General features: G+C 39.7%; 1 protein-coding gene across 1 annotated transcript in view; it reads left to right on the forward strand.

The window, feature by feature from the left end:
• The first annotated feature begins 638 nt into the window (after positions 1 to 638).
• trabd2a (TraB domain containing 2A) overlaps positions 639 to 16,266 on the forward strand; it is a 60,864-nt gene continuing 45,236 nt past the window's right edge. The window contains exons 1-2 of the mRNA XM_044174736.1: positions 639 to 1,386; positions 2,848 to 3,408. Coding sequence (XP_044030671.1) covers positions 1,282 to 1,386; positions 2,848 to 3,408 — 666 coding nt within the window. The 5' untranslated portion in view covers positions 639 to 1,281. The remainder of the gene's footprint in view (positions 1,387 to 2,847; positions 3,409 to 16,266) is intronic.

Raw genomic sequence — 16,266 nt, forward strand, 5'->3', positions numbered from 1 at the left:
TGCTTCCTTATAAATGTATGGGATACAATTACAACATTATCAGGTTATGGAATAGGCTACCTTTGGTTAACATATGGTGAGTGAGCTTGTCTGGGCTGCCCCATGAAGACTGCTGATTTGAGTAAATCGCTGTCATTGCGGTTTTTCTCATGTTAATGCCTCCAGTTTGTAAGGCATTAACTAGTCTACCAGGGCATGATAATCTATCCACGGGATCTACCCTTGATTGCCTGCAGGCCTCCTGTAGGGAGACAACAAGAGACTTCATCAGTCTGACACTGAAAATAAAAAAGGTAAAGATACTGTGAATTGAAATCAAGATCACAAGCGTAATATCGGGATTTTACTCAAAATACTGATAAAATATTGGCATTAGTTATGGCTTTTATTTCCATTTTTTCACCTATGTAAACCTTAATGGCCCTAATGGTCTGCAGGCTTCCACACCTTGTTTATTGACATGCATGATGTGAATGGTGACTTTACGTGTCGCGGGCGGGGTGATGTTTAATCAGATTACTGCTGTGTGTTTGTGTGTGTGTGTGTGTGTGTGTGTGTGAGGGAGAGAGATGAAGGGAGGGGCATGCAGGCAACCTAGGGGGTAGGTAGAGTGGAGTTGTCCGACTGAGATGCTTACACACACACACGTCGGAGAGAGAGAGAGAGAGAGAGAGAGAGAGAGAGAGAGAGAGTCGCAGATAAACAGTGCAGTCTTGGCAGACAGACAGAGCAGAGAAGTTTGGGGTTTAAGACCTTTCTTTGGAAAGTGCAACTCGTCGGTGCAGTTTGCCCATTCATACCAGGCTCATACTCAGCAGCCAAACAGCTAGGAAAACAACCCCGACTTTTACTCCTTTTTGGCTTCAGGTGCGTTGACGCGGCGCGGACCTGTTGGTTCACTTTGGCTTGAAACCTTCAGACTTTTGGATAAACTCGCGCAAACTTTGCAAAACACCGCGGAGAAGGCAATGCATGGAAGGAGGTGTGGAGAAAGCAGCCTGAGCAGCAATGAGAGGATGATGTGACCCTGCGTAAACTCCAATGACCACCTCTCTCTCTCTTCTCAAACACAAGTGAAACAGCAGCAGCGCGTCCATGTCCTGGCTCCAGCCAGCATGACTCTGTCCGGCGGTTTGTCGGATACTTGTCAGCTCATTTTACGCGACCGCATGGAGCCGGAGCTGTGGAAATAGGACTTGATCCATGCGTTCTGGGGAATAGTTGTTGCAACACGTTGTGAAGCAAACACAAGCTACCGTGCACACTTTGGAGAGAGCTACGATGCGGGGCACTTTGGGCGCTTTCATTCAGTCCTGCCTGATACTCCTGGTCAGAGCAGACCAGTGGAGGTTGAAGGACTCCGCCAACTGCGAGCTCAACAGGAAAGTAAGTCATTATGATGCGAAAATAAATGAGGAATTGCACTGCTTAAGTAACTATAATGGTTATATCAACTATCATTTCTTACCTGGACGTCTCACAACTGCCACAGCATCTTTTTAAATGTCATTTTGTAGTATGAAGTGTCAGTAAAGGAACCCTAAAGTGCCACTTCCCTCATGTCCCTGACATACAGTTCACCACCTTTTCTACAACAGACAGAATATTTGGTCCAACTTCTCAATGTTCAATTGCAACTCTTTGTGGACTACTTGTCTAATGTTTGAACCTTTAAGCCTTTGAACCCTTTTTACTAATGATCATTTTCAGTATTGATCTGTTTTTTATTTTTACAATTAATCCATTTATTTTTTAGTCCATAAAATGTGGAAAAACAGATTCAAATTCCCATCACAATGTCCCATAGCTCAAGGAGTTGTCTCCAAATGGCTAGTTTTTTTTTCTGACCAACAGTCCAAAACCCAAAGAAATTCAATTAATAATCATACTATAATGATTATTAATAATGATATAAAAAGCTGGTGATGAATGTTCTTTTTGCTTGATAAATAACACAAGATTAATCAGTTATAAAAATTATTGATAATCCATTTTCTGGCAATTGACTGATCGATGAATCATCTAATCATTTCAGTTTTGTGTATTGGCTTTGAGTAACATGCAAGTCTTTACACACTGACCATACAGGTGTGTGTATTTAGGAAAATGCCATCAATTCAAGACTCATTCTGTCCTTTTGTATTGTATTTTACAAATGAATGAGATTTCTTAACCTCCCGTTTATTGGTTACCTTTCTAGCTCTCTTTGTCAGTCATGTTCTTTAAACTCACACAGACCATTTCAGGTCGGATCCAGCAGGAAACTTTCAGCTCACAGTCTGACAATCACTGACATGTGTATTGTTTGTTTGGCACTAAGGTCCTAAGTGGCCTGTTAATAAGTCATTATCAGTCTGTTAGCAGTCTGTCTAATAAACAGCGTCTCACAGACAAAGTGCTGGTTGATGTCAGACTTGCCCAGTGTTGGTTTATGTAAGGTAAATGGCAAAAAAAACAAAAAAACAACAACAACAACAACAAAAAAACGCTATCTCGCTGTTTTTGTGAATTCATTGCTCTTCTTTCTGTCTGTTTCTTGATTTCTCTTTCCCCAATATGCTTATCATTTGGTTCTGACTTGCTGATATTTACTGCTGAAATATCAAATCAATTAACAGAAAATTAAGAAACAACAAACAATTTTGCTAATCACATATGGCAAACATTCACTGTTCAGTGTTTTATATCACTGTAAATCGAATGACTTTGGGTCTAAAACAGCTTGGGCCGTGTGAACTTGGTATTTTTAACAATTTCCTGACATCTATGAAGTCATCAGAAAACAATCAACATATGAATCAATACTGAAAATATTCTTCTCTTAATCTTCTTATCTTTTCCCCCCAGCAAACTGACCTAAACTCTTTCCTGTGGACGATCAAACGGGACCCTCCCTCATATTTCTATGGTACAATCCACGTTCCCTACACGCGTGTTTGGGACTTCATCCCCGAAAACTCCAAGCAGGCCTTCCAGGAGAGCAACATCGTCTACTTTGAGCTGGACCTGACGGACCCTTACACCATCTCAGCCCTGACCAGCTGCCAGCTGCTTCCTCAGGGCGAGAACCTGCAGGATGTCCTGCCCAGAGACATCTATCGGAGACTTAAAAGACACCTTGAGTATGTAAAGCTCATGATGCCCTCATGGATGACCCCGGATCAGAGAGGGAAGGGACTCTACGCGGACTACCTCTTCAACGCCATCGCTGGGAACTGGGAGAGGAAGCGGCCCGTTTGGGTGATGCTGATGGTGAATTCGTTAACCGAGGCAGATATTAAGACACGAGGGGTGCCGGTGCTGGATTTGTACCTGGCCCAGGAGGCGGAGAGGATGAGGAAGAGGACGGGGGCTGTCGAGAAGGTGGAGGAACAGTGCCATCCACTCAATGGGCTCAACTTCTCCCAGGTATGTTTGAAACTGTACTGATTGGTGCTCAGGCCTTCAGCTTTGCTTGTTTGTCCATTGCACCCTCTCAGCAATGTTTGGAATCGTCTCTGTGTTTCTGTGTGACCTTCAATCAAGATATCAGTCACATAAAAAACAGAAATGCCCTGTCAAGAACTCACGATTCTGTCTTTATATGACTTGAAAACTTATGGCTTTTGTTGAAATTTGCTGTGGAAATTTGTGTGGTGCACACGCTCTAAAAAGAGCCACTCAAAAACACCCCTCAAAACACTTGCGACTATTTTTTTCTATGTCAGCCCACACACAGCCATTGTCACAGTTTTATCGCATTCATTCTAGGGATAATCCATTCGTTTGCTGATTGGTTCAGTGACAATGGTGATTTGGTGTAGTCAGTGCAGTTTCAATATTTGTTCTTACATGAACTGAACACATCTAGTAAAGCTACTGCTTTGACTGTGCCACTTCCTGCATGTGCTTCAGAATAAACACATTTTAATGTGAATGCAGTGGTAGGCCTTTGCTCTGAAACTGTAAGTTTGACAGTGACATTCACAGTTAGCTAACGTTAGCTAATATTTACTCTATCTTTTCTCAAAATAGATTTAGACATTCTCTACACTTTTGACAAAAGGTCGTTTTTGAAACGAAACACATTTTTTTACGTGTTTTAATAAAGCTCGATGAGAAGAACAGCTCAGAGAACGAGGACTGATGTTATATCAAATTAACAACAAAGTTTTAGCAACTGGAGTTAAAAACACTTTTAGGAGATACATTGTTTAGCAGGTCAGTTTTGGTTTAGTTTGTGAGAGAAAAGAAGTGGTTTGGTGAAGAGACACAGAAGCATTTAATTACATCCAGGAGAAGCCTTTGCCAAGTTTGTAAGGTCTGTATCTAACACTAGTAATCCTACAGCAGGAACTGTGTGTTACGTGTATTAGACAAGCTGAACATGATGGTGTGTTTGTCATTATGAGGTTGATGCATTGCAGCGACACAATTTTTCTAAACCTTAGGCTATAATTAAAATTTACACAAGCCTGAAAAGGAACTTGATGTATGAACGTCTCCGTAAGTTAAGAGTTTATGTGCAGCTACAGCTTTACGTTCGCTTACTCATATCTGAATGACTTCCACATGGAGAGGTTAACAGATTTTACATTTGGGATTTAAAAAAAGAGCATTGGAGTTTGGTAAGCGGAATCGCTAACAGGGGAGAAAAGACTGGTGCATCCCTAATTCATTCCACAGATCAGCACATCCTGGTTACTGAACCACAACTACTTCTTCTGTCTGAACGTTACATTCATTGTCTATGGGTGTCAAATGATACGTGCTACGTGACACAGCTGGTGGGTTTACCGTTCAGACTTTTTAGGTTTGTTTCAATAAACTCATTGTCAGATCTGCTCTGCTGATGATGCCTCACATCTCCTAAAATACACCAGCGCAAGAGACTGAAATGTGGCATACAAAAGGCAAAGATGTATAGATTCAGATTCATTATGTATGTGTATTTTTGGCCTGTCGTTTTATCTATTCCCCTTTTTCCCATAGCTTAGTGGAGTGGAGAAAGGCGTGGTGTTAATAATCAGCTGTACAAACATTCGGCCGTGCTCTACCACCTTCTTTGTTATTAAAGAAAAATGGATTCTAATGACTCAAGTCTGAAATCACCAGAAAAAAGGAACCTTATTCCGCAAACCAGTGCACTTAAGTCTCCTTGTCTGCCTGTATGTCTGTCTATCTGTCTGTATGTGCACCTCTGTGACCCTTTCAGCATTACAAACATATCTCTATGTTGCGTATTACTGAGGAATTTCTGCTAATGCTGGTCAGGAGCTAAGGGGATTACACTTGACCATTTACCCTAACACCCAGAAGCTTAAAGTGTTGTTATTTTAAAGCAGGGCTTGTGTGGCCCCTCAGACTATAAGTCTCTGCCCAAACCACCCAGCAGCAACTTTTATTAGCATCCTCTTGAGTCGTAGAGGAGGAATGGGGGGGATGTCAGTTCAAATCATACAGCATATACAACCAGTCAAATTAAAATGACTGATGATTTTTGTCACTTGTTTGCATAGGCAGTTAAATAGAAATCAATTTCCCATGGCAATGTTTATGTCTTGATAAACACGTGAGTAAGAGTTAAGAATTGCTAGGAGTGAACATTTTTTTCTCTGACTGAGATGAGATGATTAAATTTAGCTTGTGTTAACACATCTGGTTAAAAAAGCTTTTGCAGTTTTGCAGTGGAGATGTCTTTGCGAGATGTCTCTTCCTGAAAAGGAGAAAATTCTCGAGTCTTTCTTGGTCATCAGTGTTGTCTTCACTATCAACAATCTCCACTAACATGAGAAACTTATAGGAGAAAACACAAGCAACCAGTCAGATTTCTTGTTGTCCCCATGTGGTATCTTCTTAGCACCAACGTGTAGTTACATTTGTTTTTAAATAATTTTTTTGACCTTTCTGCTTTATTGTGTGATAGTGATAACTGGAGAGAGACAGGAAGGGGAGGGGAGAGATAGAGGGGATGACATGCATCGAACCCAGGAATCGAACCTGGCCCGCTGCAGTAAGGACTCAGCCTTGATACGACGTATGCGCGCTACCAGGTGAGCTACCGGGGCGCCCTGTAGTTTTATTTTTGAGGGCGTACCTACAGAGCCTATGCACTTAGCTGCCACAGGTATGGCGTGACCACTTAACACAGAAGTATCAATGCAGTCTAACCATGACCATCATCTTCCTCAAACCTTAACTAAGTAGTTTATTAACCTAAAGGAGTCGGCAGATCAGTTTCGTAATGTTGGTCTCTTTTGGAAGGCATTGGCAAACAACTTATTTTGTCGTTTAGACATGGGGACTTGTTGTTATGGATATCAAAGAAAGAAAGTGGGTGGCTGAAAATGGGTTTGTCAACAGGGCTATATAGAGAGAAAACCACCCATCATCACAGCTTTCATTGAATTAGGTCCACAAAGCCTCCAGAAGGCTCAACAATGAATTCTAGTGTCCCAGAAACAACCCTGACACTGCACCAACACAGCACACAGCTTGGCACTCCATCATTTCCACACAGTTTCAATCTAATCAACTGCAGCTTGATGGACACCTTATCCCTGCTGCTTTTTTTTTTTTTTTTTTTTTTTTTTTTTTTTACAGTTTTGCAGTGTAGTTGAAAAGGGCAATTCCATTTAGCTCAACTCAACTGTAAAATGTCCAGATAGAGTGTGATGAGTGAGATATACGCTGGTGAAACCATACTGCCCTCGGACGCCATTCTTGACTGAAAGTACTGTTTAATCAGGCTACAGCTAGAGAACCATATTTACGGTCTGTAATAGTCTCTGTAATGTTTTCACTGGCCATTTACATCTGGCATGAAACAGACCTTAAAGGAAAGGGAAAGGCAAATGGAAAGCAAAATATTTCATGTATTGAAGTAGTGAAAATGTCTCTCCTCGTGCCTTTGTTAAACGGAATGGCATCCTACCTGCTTGCTTACTTTCACTATTAAATTCACTGGAAAATCATGGTAGTTGCTTTGGACCAAAATCTAGTTCTGGAGATGTTTGAGGTGAGAATAGGCCTTGCAATCATGCTTCATTGTACCTCTACAGGACAGTTTAAATAGTTGTTTATGAGGTTTGGGGGTTTTCAAGAGGTGGTGAATCACACCATCATCTGCTGTCTTGGCCAGGACATTTTTACTTTCAGTGAGGCATTGGAGAAATTTGTTAGTAGAGTTGATAAGCACGTAAGTGTAATCACAGCCATTGAGGACTCAAATCCAGCTTGTCAGTGCAAACTTTAAACTAACTTTGACTCGATTCAGACTCTTGGGGAAAATGTGTGTCCAACTCGTGTTTGTCAAACTAACCTCAGCTTGGTGCCTGACCTGCAGCGCAGCATGACCACCTGATTGTGACTGACTGGGCTGTTTGTCTCTTTTTTCCCCAACATTGTGAGATGCTGCACTGATTGATTACTGCAAAGCAAACCCACGATGTGACCGTATCACCTGCTGAGCTGAATCAGACAGATCCTGAAGCATCACATCTTATCAATATAGTGGTTTGACGGTTAAAACAGTCGCCCTGCTCATTCAATATGTGACCTTTCCTGTGTGATGTAGACCGTATTTCAGGCAAGGCAGGGCACCTTCACCATAAAATGAAAACCTGCTGACGTCTGTTTGAGTTTCTCTTTGTCATTATGTTGACTGTCAAATCATTGAAAATATTCAGTATGTTCACGTTCACAGTGATTCTTCAGATGCAGTTAAAGAAAGATTAGCAGAAGCGATTCCTGTAACATGTTGGTACTTAAGTTCTGGCTTTGTGCAGCTGTGTTAAAGTGCTTAACATCTGTTAGACTTAGGCTATAGTGTAGCTTAATGCATTTAAAAAATATGGTTCTTTTTCATATCATTTTACAAGTGATGTGTCCATTTTTACGTTTGCCTGCCATTATAAATTAAGCCCATTGAACTCATTATTTTCAAAGCACAATGAATTATACTTTCTTTGCTCAGATCTCTAATCTGGCTAAGCATGACTGCTCTTATTCTTGCACGGTGCCCCTCATCTTTTGAAGAGCGGGCTCAGCCTTGCCCATTACACTAAGTGAGCTTGTTGAGGACAACAATAGCCGTATGAAGGCCGGCTTTCTTTGTCACTGTTGTTGGAAACCCGCAGGACATTCCACACCTCAGTGGAGCAGACCTGCTAATGAAAGTGTTGTTTCTTTCCTCCCATCACTGGGAGTAATGGTGCATGGAGAGGTGATGAATGCAGGTCTCAGTGTACGTCTATGAGAACAGGGAAGGAATGTTTGAAGCCCATTTGGTTCATTCATGATGAGGAGGGACTGGAACAAGGAGAGTTGAGATGCAGACTGAGATCAGTAGAGGAGCCATTAAGGAAGGAAGGCGTGACTCCTTCTCCATTAAAGGTATCATGACATTACCTCTGTTTGACAACCTTGTAACTTCAGTTGTGGTGTTTTCTTTCCACTTGAACTGATACAGGGTCTCTGGATCTGCAGGGTTTCACATCAGATGAAATCCAAACAGAACCCCCTTTTATAACCTAAGAGAAATGCAAGGTTTTCAGCCTGAAAATAACGTTGTTTTCTCATTTGATGGAGCAATTCAGTTCTCGTTACATTTTCAATTCTCATCTTTCTTCCCTCTCTTCATGTCTCTTTGCCTGAGGAGAATCATAAGATACGAGAAAGGTATTTCACTAACCAAAACCAAACATAACTTCTGCCCGATGTGTAACTGAGCATGAGCCAGGCTCAATAGCACTGGCGATTTTAACCCAATTATCAATTATAAAATTCCTGCCTGTCTGTAATTTAGACATGTACATACCCAATTTCAGAAAAATGCTCTTCCTTAAATGTGGCTGTAACAACAGGCCCATATCAAACTTTTACATCTGATATACTCCTTACATACCACCTTTCAATATGTGGGATTAAACGGTTTAGTTACAGTTTTTTTAACAGATCATCTTGACCCATTGGTCAAGAAATATTCTCTGCACACAGGGAGTGAAGTCTGTTCTCAATTACAGCAAAAAGCCAAAGCTCTCTTGGTTAGTGGATTTAAACTTTAACATTGAATAAATCAAAGTACAGTTTGTTCTTGAATCAGCAGAATTGTGGGAAAATGTCTAGTACCATAACTCCGATCTGAGAGGTCGAGAACAGATGCTCACTCTGTACCAAAACTCATTGGATGGGACAGACGCTGTCACAAAGTGTGAGCATCTCAAAACTCCCACACCCTGTGTTGTCCTGATCGTAATGACTGCTAAGTGTTGGTTATGTAGATTCTATGAAAAGTGCAGCTTGACATCCTTGACAGTACAATGGCTGTCCTTATTTTCCAGAAACATGGGCAATGCTTTGGGCAAGCTGCCACTGATTTCCAGAGTTTGCCCACAGAGGAAAATCTGTCTCAATCCCCTCGGTAATGAAACTAGATGGCAAAATGAGAATGGTGATGATGATAATGATGATGACTAAGGGTGGGAATCTTTGGGAATCCAATGATTCGATTCCGATTCTTGGGCTCAGCAGAGCGCTCTGCTGTGCTGTTATTAATGTTCCAGCAGTGGAGAACAGCCTCTCTGCTGCTGCAACGTTAGTACTGGGAAAAGTCATTGTTATCTAAAACGCTGTACAGGCGCAGGTCTTTTGAAATGAAACGCACTGTTGATGGAGTTATTTTCTTCACCTGACCAGAGTTGGCAGGGAGTTTTGTAAAGTGCAGCAGTGTGAGTTGGTCAGCTGGTCTTGTTTGTTAGTCCTGGAGTTATGTGCTCCACTCCACCAACGTTAGCTAGTCTCTTGGTGATGGGGTACAAAGTATCCACAAAATACTTCACTTTCGTCATGCAAAGCTAATTATTATTAAGTTATTAAATAGATGGAAGCTGTTGCTTCATATTTACTGTACAGTAGGAGTGGTATCAATCTTCTTGGCAAGAAAGCAAATAAGCGCATTTCCAAAAATGTCTTTCTGAATGATTAAATAGTTTTGGTTGCTGCACATGCTGGGTGGCTGTATGCGTATGTACAGTATGTGTGTGTGTGTGTGTGTGTGTGTGTAAGGGAGAATATGCTGGCAGGATGACAGCAAATCTGATTAAATCTCATTTGTCCCACTGGAAAGAACCACAAGTATCCGGTCAAATGATTCAGTGATCATCAGAGCAGAATGGCCTGCAGTGATGAAATGTATACATATACTCACATGGGTAGACACAGCCAAAAGAATGACAAGAACAGCAATAAATCTTAACCTGTACTCAAATTTATTAAGCTCATTAAAGTATTTCAAATGTGACTTTAATGCTCTGCCAGATGATTGTCATGGCTTAAAGAATATTAATTTATTTAGACAAATGATGAATCATGGGGACGTTTTTAAATAACTGATGAAACAGTTATTCCAAGTAAATGTCATCATATGAGATATTAACAGGAAACATGCAATGTCATTTCTTAAAACCAGAAAAAGTTTGAGCAGTAAAATAAAGTCAAATATATTAACATTCACTTAAATTCCACTTCCCGTAAAATAAATACACCTGCTAAGCTGCTCACTTTTTGCAGTAAAGCTGCAAATCTATTCTCACTCATATTGTAGCAAGTAAGGTATGATTGTTTCTTAAGTTATTTTTTTTGGTCAATTCATTTTACTTTGCTCTGCTTTGATCAACTGGAGTAAACTTTGCATGTTTAGCTGCAGTGTGGTGCATATTTGTTCACATAATTGCTTGTATCTGTTTATTATTGTTTGTGTCTGTGTGTGCATGAATGTTTGTGTGCATATGTGCATTTCTGTGCAAGACTTAATATTCGTGTATGAATAAGCGTTTGTATGTGTGTATACAGTTATATGCTTGAATTTCCAACATGTCCTCACGGCTTCCTTTGAGTCCCTGGTTTCATATGGCACTGCGGTGCTTGATTTCCTCCCCACTGTTGACCAAACAGTTCCATATTAGATGTCTGACATTCCCTCAGACAGTATCTGTCCATCTGTCTGGATACATGATACCGGAGACAAAGATGCAGAGCTCTTCTCACTTTCAAAACCCCTTTTTTCCAAAAGCTTTATACACAGAAATTGAAGCGTAAAGTCTGTCAACAAGTCATCATGTAGAAAAGCTACTGAACAAAGAAGCCCCAGAGGACATCAGCGTGATTTGTTTGCTGTATGAACTACTGATAAAGGTTAATGCCAATGAGTTTGTATTGATTATAATCTTACTTCAATTTTAGAGCAAAAACATGAAAAGGAGAGGGTATGTTTGCTTGTGTTTATTAATTTTTTGCATTTATAAAAGTTCCTTTGAAAGTTCCTGTTTAGAACCACTAAACACCTTTCGTATGATAATGAGCAAATCCTCCTCTTTGCTGCTGCCATATCAAGGTAGAATAAGTTCACAAATTCAATTTTCCATTCCTGTGTATGTCCACCCTTTTGCAACGTTTTGTTTTTCAAGTGCATTTGATTGAAAGTGGATCGGATGCAGCTGGATGGTGCCAACTGTGTGCCAAGAAAAAGAGCTTAGATCCTTGAAAGTATATACAGTAATACACTCCAGTGGAGGAGAGTCTGACTTCTGGAGACTGCTGCAGGCTTTTCCTGGTTGTGTAACGCAGGCTTCTTCGGCTCAAATAGGGATTTCATAGCTTGTCTCCCCTGACTTAACACCGGGTCATGAAAACTTGTGCAGGCTGAGGAGCCTCGTAGCACGATCATTGCTCTGCACCCCTGCTAATGTTTGATTCCTCAAACTAATCGGTAGTGCCTGTTACTTAATGCTTATTACCATGATTCATCTGCACTTTTGCAAGGACATAAAAACCTCCATCTTGAGGCCTTTACAGCCACTTGGCAGTAAATAATATACCTTGCTGGCTTTGGCATCATCACAGTTCAGTGAGGCATGAACAAGGCATCCATACAATTTATACATGATCCTGTTTAATTCCTATTATTTGATCATTATTTTAAAATAGACCAGAGAACATACTTTTGATCCCACTTGACATAGGACTCGGTCCTTTGGCATTCTTGCTCAGTGCAGATTTTTCTAAAATACACCTCCGCCATGATACAATATTTTGTATCACATCCTGTTTTTTTATGTATATTACTGTAAATGCTCAGTGTGTTAAAATAGATTCTGATAACACAAAATACAACTCACAGTAATGCTTTAGTTGGCCAAATGTGTCCAAGGTAACACTCAAGTTCAATACACTTAATTAATCAATGACTCGATCTGCTACAAAGATTAATGTATAATAACTCAAATTAAACAAGTTATAATACCTCTGAATGTAATTACAGATGAAATAACAGATATCTCTGCCACTGCTTTGTTTTAGCAGGCAGTTTTCCATTCACTGTTCCAACTTGATTGTGAAACCCTGCAGAGGGAAAACAGCTCATGGAGAAACACTGAAACACATTTGTGGTTCTGCTATCTCGCAGTGTGCCTCCTCCTTAATTTAAGTAAGAAAAGCTCAGCATCTACAAATATACTTAACACTCACTAAAGCTATTTAAAGCTAATGTAAGTTATATGTAAGAGCCATCAGAGTCATTACGATGCTAATTTCAATTTGTTTGGTGCCCATCATTCCCTCTGTTGTTATTTAAGTTAAGATTTTTGCAGGCTAAATGTGGCTGAGACCCCAGGGTCATTGCTATGACCATCAGCACTACATTAGCATGTGACTGATAAAAAATAAGAAATGCCATACATGTTTTTTGGGGGGAAAAGTGATTTTATTAATTCCTGTGTATTGAAAAAAAATATGACTTGAATTTGCAGAAATGACAATGAAAATTTTGTAAGCTACAGTATCAAGATATAGCAGTTGTGAAAAACAAGATTAGTTCAGTTTCTGTTTCAGGTTAGCAGATGTCTCCAGTTACATATAAACACTGCAGATTCCTGTTAAACCTTCATTCAAAACACACATAAAACACCTTCTGTGAAGCTTTCATTGTTTTAACATGTCTTAACCCAGAGGGCATAACTTTTAATAACCATTTTGATGTGAGATTCAGACTTTTCCCATAAATAATACAGAATCTATACATTTTTTTGCAGGCTGGAACAATTATTAGCATTTACTTGACTAATAGAAAAGAAAAGAAACTCATGGCTAAATGCTAATAGAAAAAGGTGGTCGCTAACATGATAACTATCAGATAAAATGGGAATAATGATCTTATTTACATGTAGATACACATCAGTTGTGAAAAGCTTGATGCCTCTGTTCAGAGTCTAATGTTAAATGAATCAGACGACTGTGATCTTCTCAGTTCTCAGATCATCTCAGTTGATGTACAGTGACCTCTGAGCAGGCATGCAGTAAACCAGCTAAACTTGTTGTTTTTAGATTCACTTTCATATTCTAAATAGTATCAAACTGAAATGTATAAAGGAAAACTATATCTGCACTGTTCAAATGCAAAGAAATTAAAGATAAAGATGCTTTTTAAGATAGGGGATCGTTTTCAAATGAGCATTTACCTGTCACAGTTTGACAGTAAGTATTATAAATTGCTCCTGGTATGCGTATGCTTTCTGTGTACCGGCCAGGTTTGTGGCTGGTCTGAATTAAATCAAGCTTCTCCACCGCCGGTAGAAATGAGCCAAACCTGGCTGGACTTCAGTCAGCAATACAAGGCCAAAGCTGTCTACAAGCTCCAATACAGAGGATTAATAGTTTCTGCTTCCTCACAAAGTATCACCTGGAACTTGTGGAAAGGTTTCATGCAGCAGCCACTTTATGATTTGGGATTACATTAATTTCTTATTTGTGATTGCAAAAATGAGAAAGGATTAATTTTTACATTATTTGCTTTGAGGTAATCTTACTTTTGCATATAAATGTTGATGTTACGTTTGCATGTATTCCCTTTTCAAAACCTGAGACTCTTTGGCTGGTTAGTTAATCAATAGGAATATACATTAGAGTTTACCCAACAATGCTATTACTAACTAACGAATGCAGAGGCTAAACCCAAGTGATATAAAAAAACTACTGTGTTAATGTAAAATTGTATAAAATTGACAAAAGTGGTATCTGCAGTAAAAATTAGGCTAATGAAGATACAGATGCAGAATACAGAATATACATATTTAAGAGTTGAACTACAGTCAGAAGGACCACATAGGTTTTGAGCTAACCTCACCATAAATCCACTTGTGTCTTTCTGGCTTCAGTCCACATTTTTGGTGGCTTTCGTGGAATTTCACACCACATAGGAGGGTTTTGTGAGAATGAGACGTACTGAGTTTGCTGTTCTCCACAGATGTTTTGACCAGACTCAGACAAGCAAATATCTTGACGCTGTTACATTTTTCTACCAACACTGCAAAATTGCTCTCAGACGTTAATGTGATTGCCTGTCTGTAACTTGTTAAGTTAGTGTTCACTGTCTTAATAATCACAGGTTGCTTGAATCATCCATAAGTGCTTGATATTTCACTGGATATCAATTTCTACAAATTGGCTAAAAAGTACAATGTAATGTACTGCAGTGGATTTAAAACATAACACAATTTTGCGGCAAAATCAAGTAATTCCAATGGAATGGTTGAACCCCAACCAATCACAGCTTTCATGATGTGCAAAGGTGATCAGCCAGAAGGAACACAGACAGATGTCCAGTATCAGGGATGTCAACAACGCCTGAAGCCTCAGGGAGCACATCATAGATGTTGTCAAACTATCAAAAGAAGGCAAAAAACATTTTTGACATGTTAGTCTGTCCTTGGGGGTCTCGTAAGGCGTCCTGGATGTAGAACTGGTTTTCGACGCTCCACATCTGCCGGATCAGGCCATTATAGGGCTGATGTTGTGTAATCTCTTTCTGGCAAAATTTTTTTAGTGATCAGATGTTATTTCTTTAGAGAAGTTAGCAACTCACAAAGTGAAACACTAACAAAGTAATTCTTACATCAGTTTTGTATCTTTTACTAGCTGTTGCCTCTTTTTTTTCTCAAATGGAAAGTAGAGCTGAATGGAGGTGAACATTTATCTTTTTCTGTGCTTTGTGACTGAGAACAGATACGATTCCTATTCAGAGTATACCAGTATTTGCCACCTTGCAAACAGCAGTTGAGTTAATTGGGGATTTTAGTATCACATTGTCTACACATTATACATTGTTTCCCACCAGCATGTAAAAAACGGGGTGAAAACAGTGTTTCCAGCTGTAGTTGTAGCTTCTAGATAAGATCTTTTCAGCCGAACGCATTTCATTTTGATTTATAGTTGTTGCTTCTTGGATGAATGACAGATATTGGTCTGAACACAACTGGAAATGTGATGGTCCGCTGCTCTGACTTGTCTTGCATCCGTAAAGGAGAGAAAGGGAGAGATATTGTATAAACCTGTGGTGTGGGGTTGTTTTTGTGTGGGGTGCATTTCTGTCTGCATGTCTCTCTCTGGCACTATATGTGTGTGTTTGTATTTTTTTATCTGTGAAGCAAATAATGTTTCTGACTTCTAATGGAGACACATTTCTATTTCTCTTTATTTTCTTTCTTCCTTCCCTCCACTGCATATATGCATACAATTAACTATATTGTGTTAAATTAAATAATACATAAATATGATTTTAATAAGTGGTCAAAAACACATTAATACCATTGTTAGTATCAAAACACAGTGTTGGCACCTGGTAATTTGATGCCAATAGCCATGTGCAGCATGAAACCAAAGCAAGGGAATCTGCAGAGATAAAAGTGATGATGGTGCAGGTACACACACACACACACACACACACACACATACATGCACACAAACACACAGATACATAATGAAGAGCACACAGAGGTGTATGTAAGCTATTATATGCAGACATGCTTTTAGGCATTCGTGCAAGCGTCCACACACGTCAGACCAACACATACATAAACATGTGTATCACATTCCTCCCACCACCCAAAGTCAGTTCCAAGCTGTGGATGAAGGATTTCAGGGGTTGTTGACCCAAACACTGTTTTTTTTTTTTTTTTTTTTTTTTTTTGGGGGGGGGGGTTGTCTGCCTGCAGTAGCTGAGATCATAAAACCTGAGAGAGTTTAACAGCAACGCCACTGTTTGGCCTCCCAGCTCATTTCACCATACTGTTTCTGTGTGTGTCTTCTCTATGTTTCAGTCCCTTTACAAGGGTTTTACAACCGTGGTGTTATTTTCATAGCTTTGGGCACAATTCTGGATATAATAACTTTTTTTTTTTTTTCAGAATGAAATATCTCAACAATTTTTAGATGGATTGCCATTAAACTTTTCAT

The sequence above is a fragment of the Siniperca chuatsi genome, linkage group LG18 (assembly GCF_020085105.1).
Source record: "Siniperca chuatsi isolate FFG_IHB_CAS linkage group LG18, ASM2008510v1, whole genome shotgun sequence".
Classification (NCBI taxonomy): Eukaryota; Metazoa; Chordata; class Actinopteri; order Centrarchiformes; family Sinipercidae; genus Siniperca; species Siniperca chuatsi.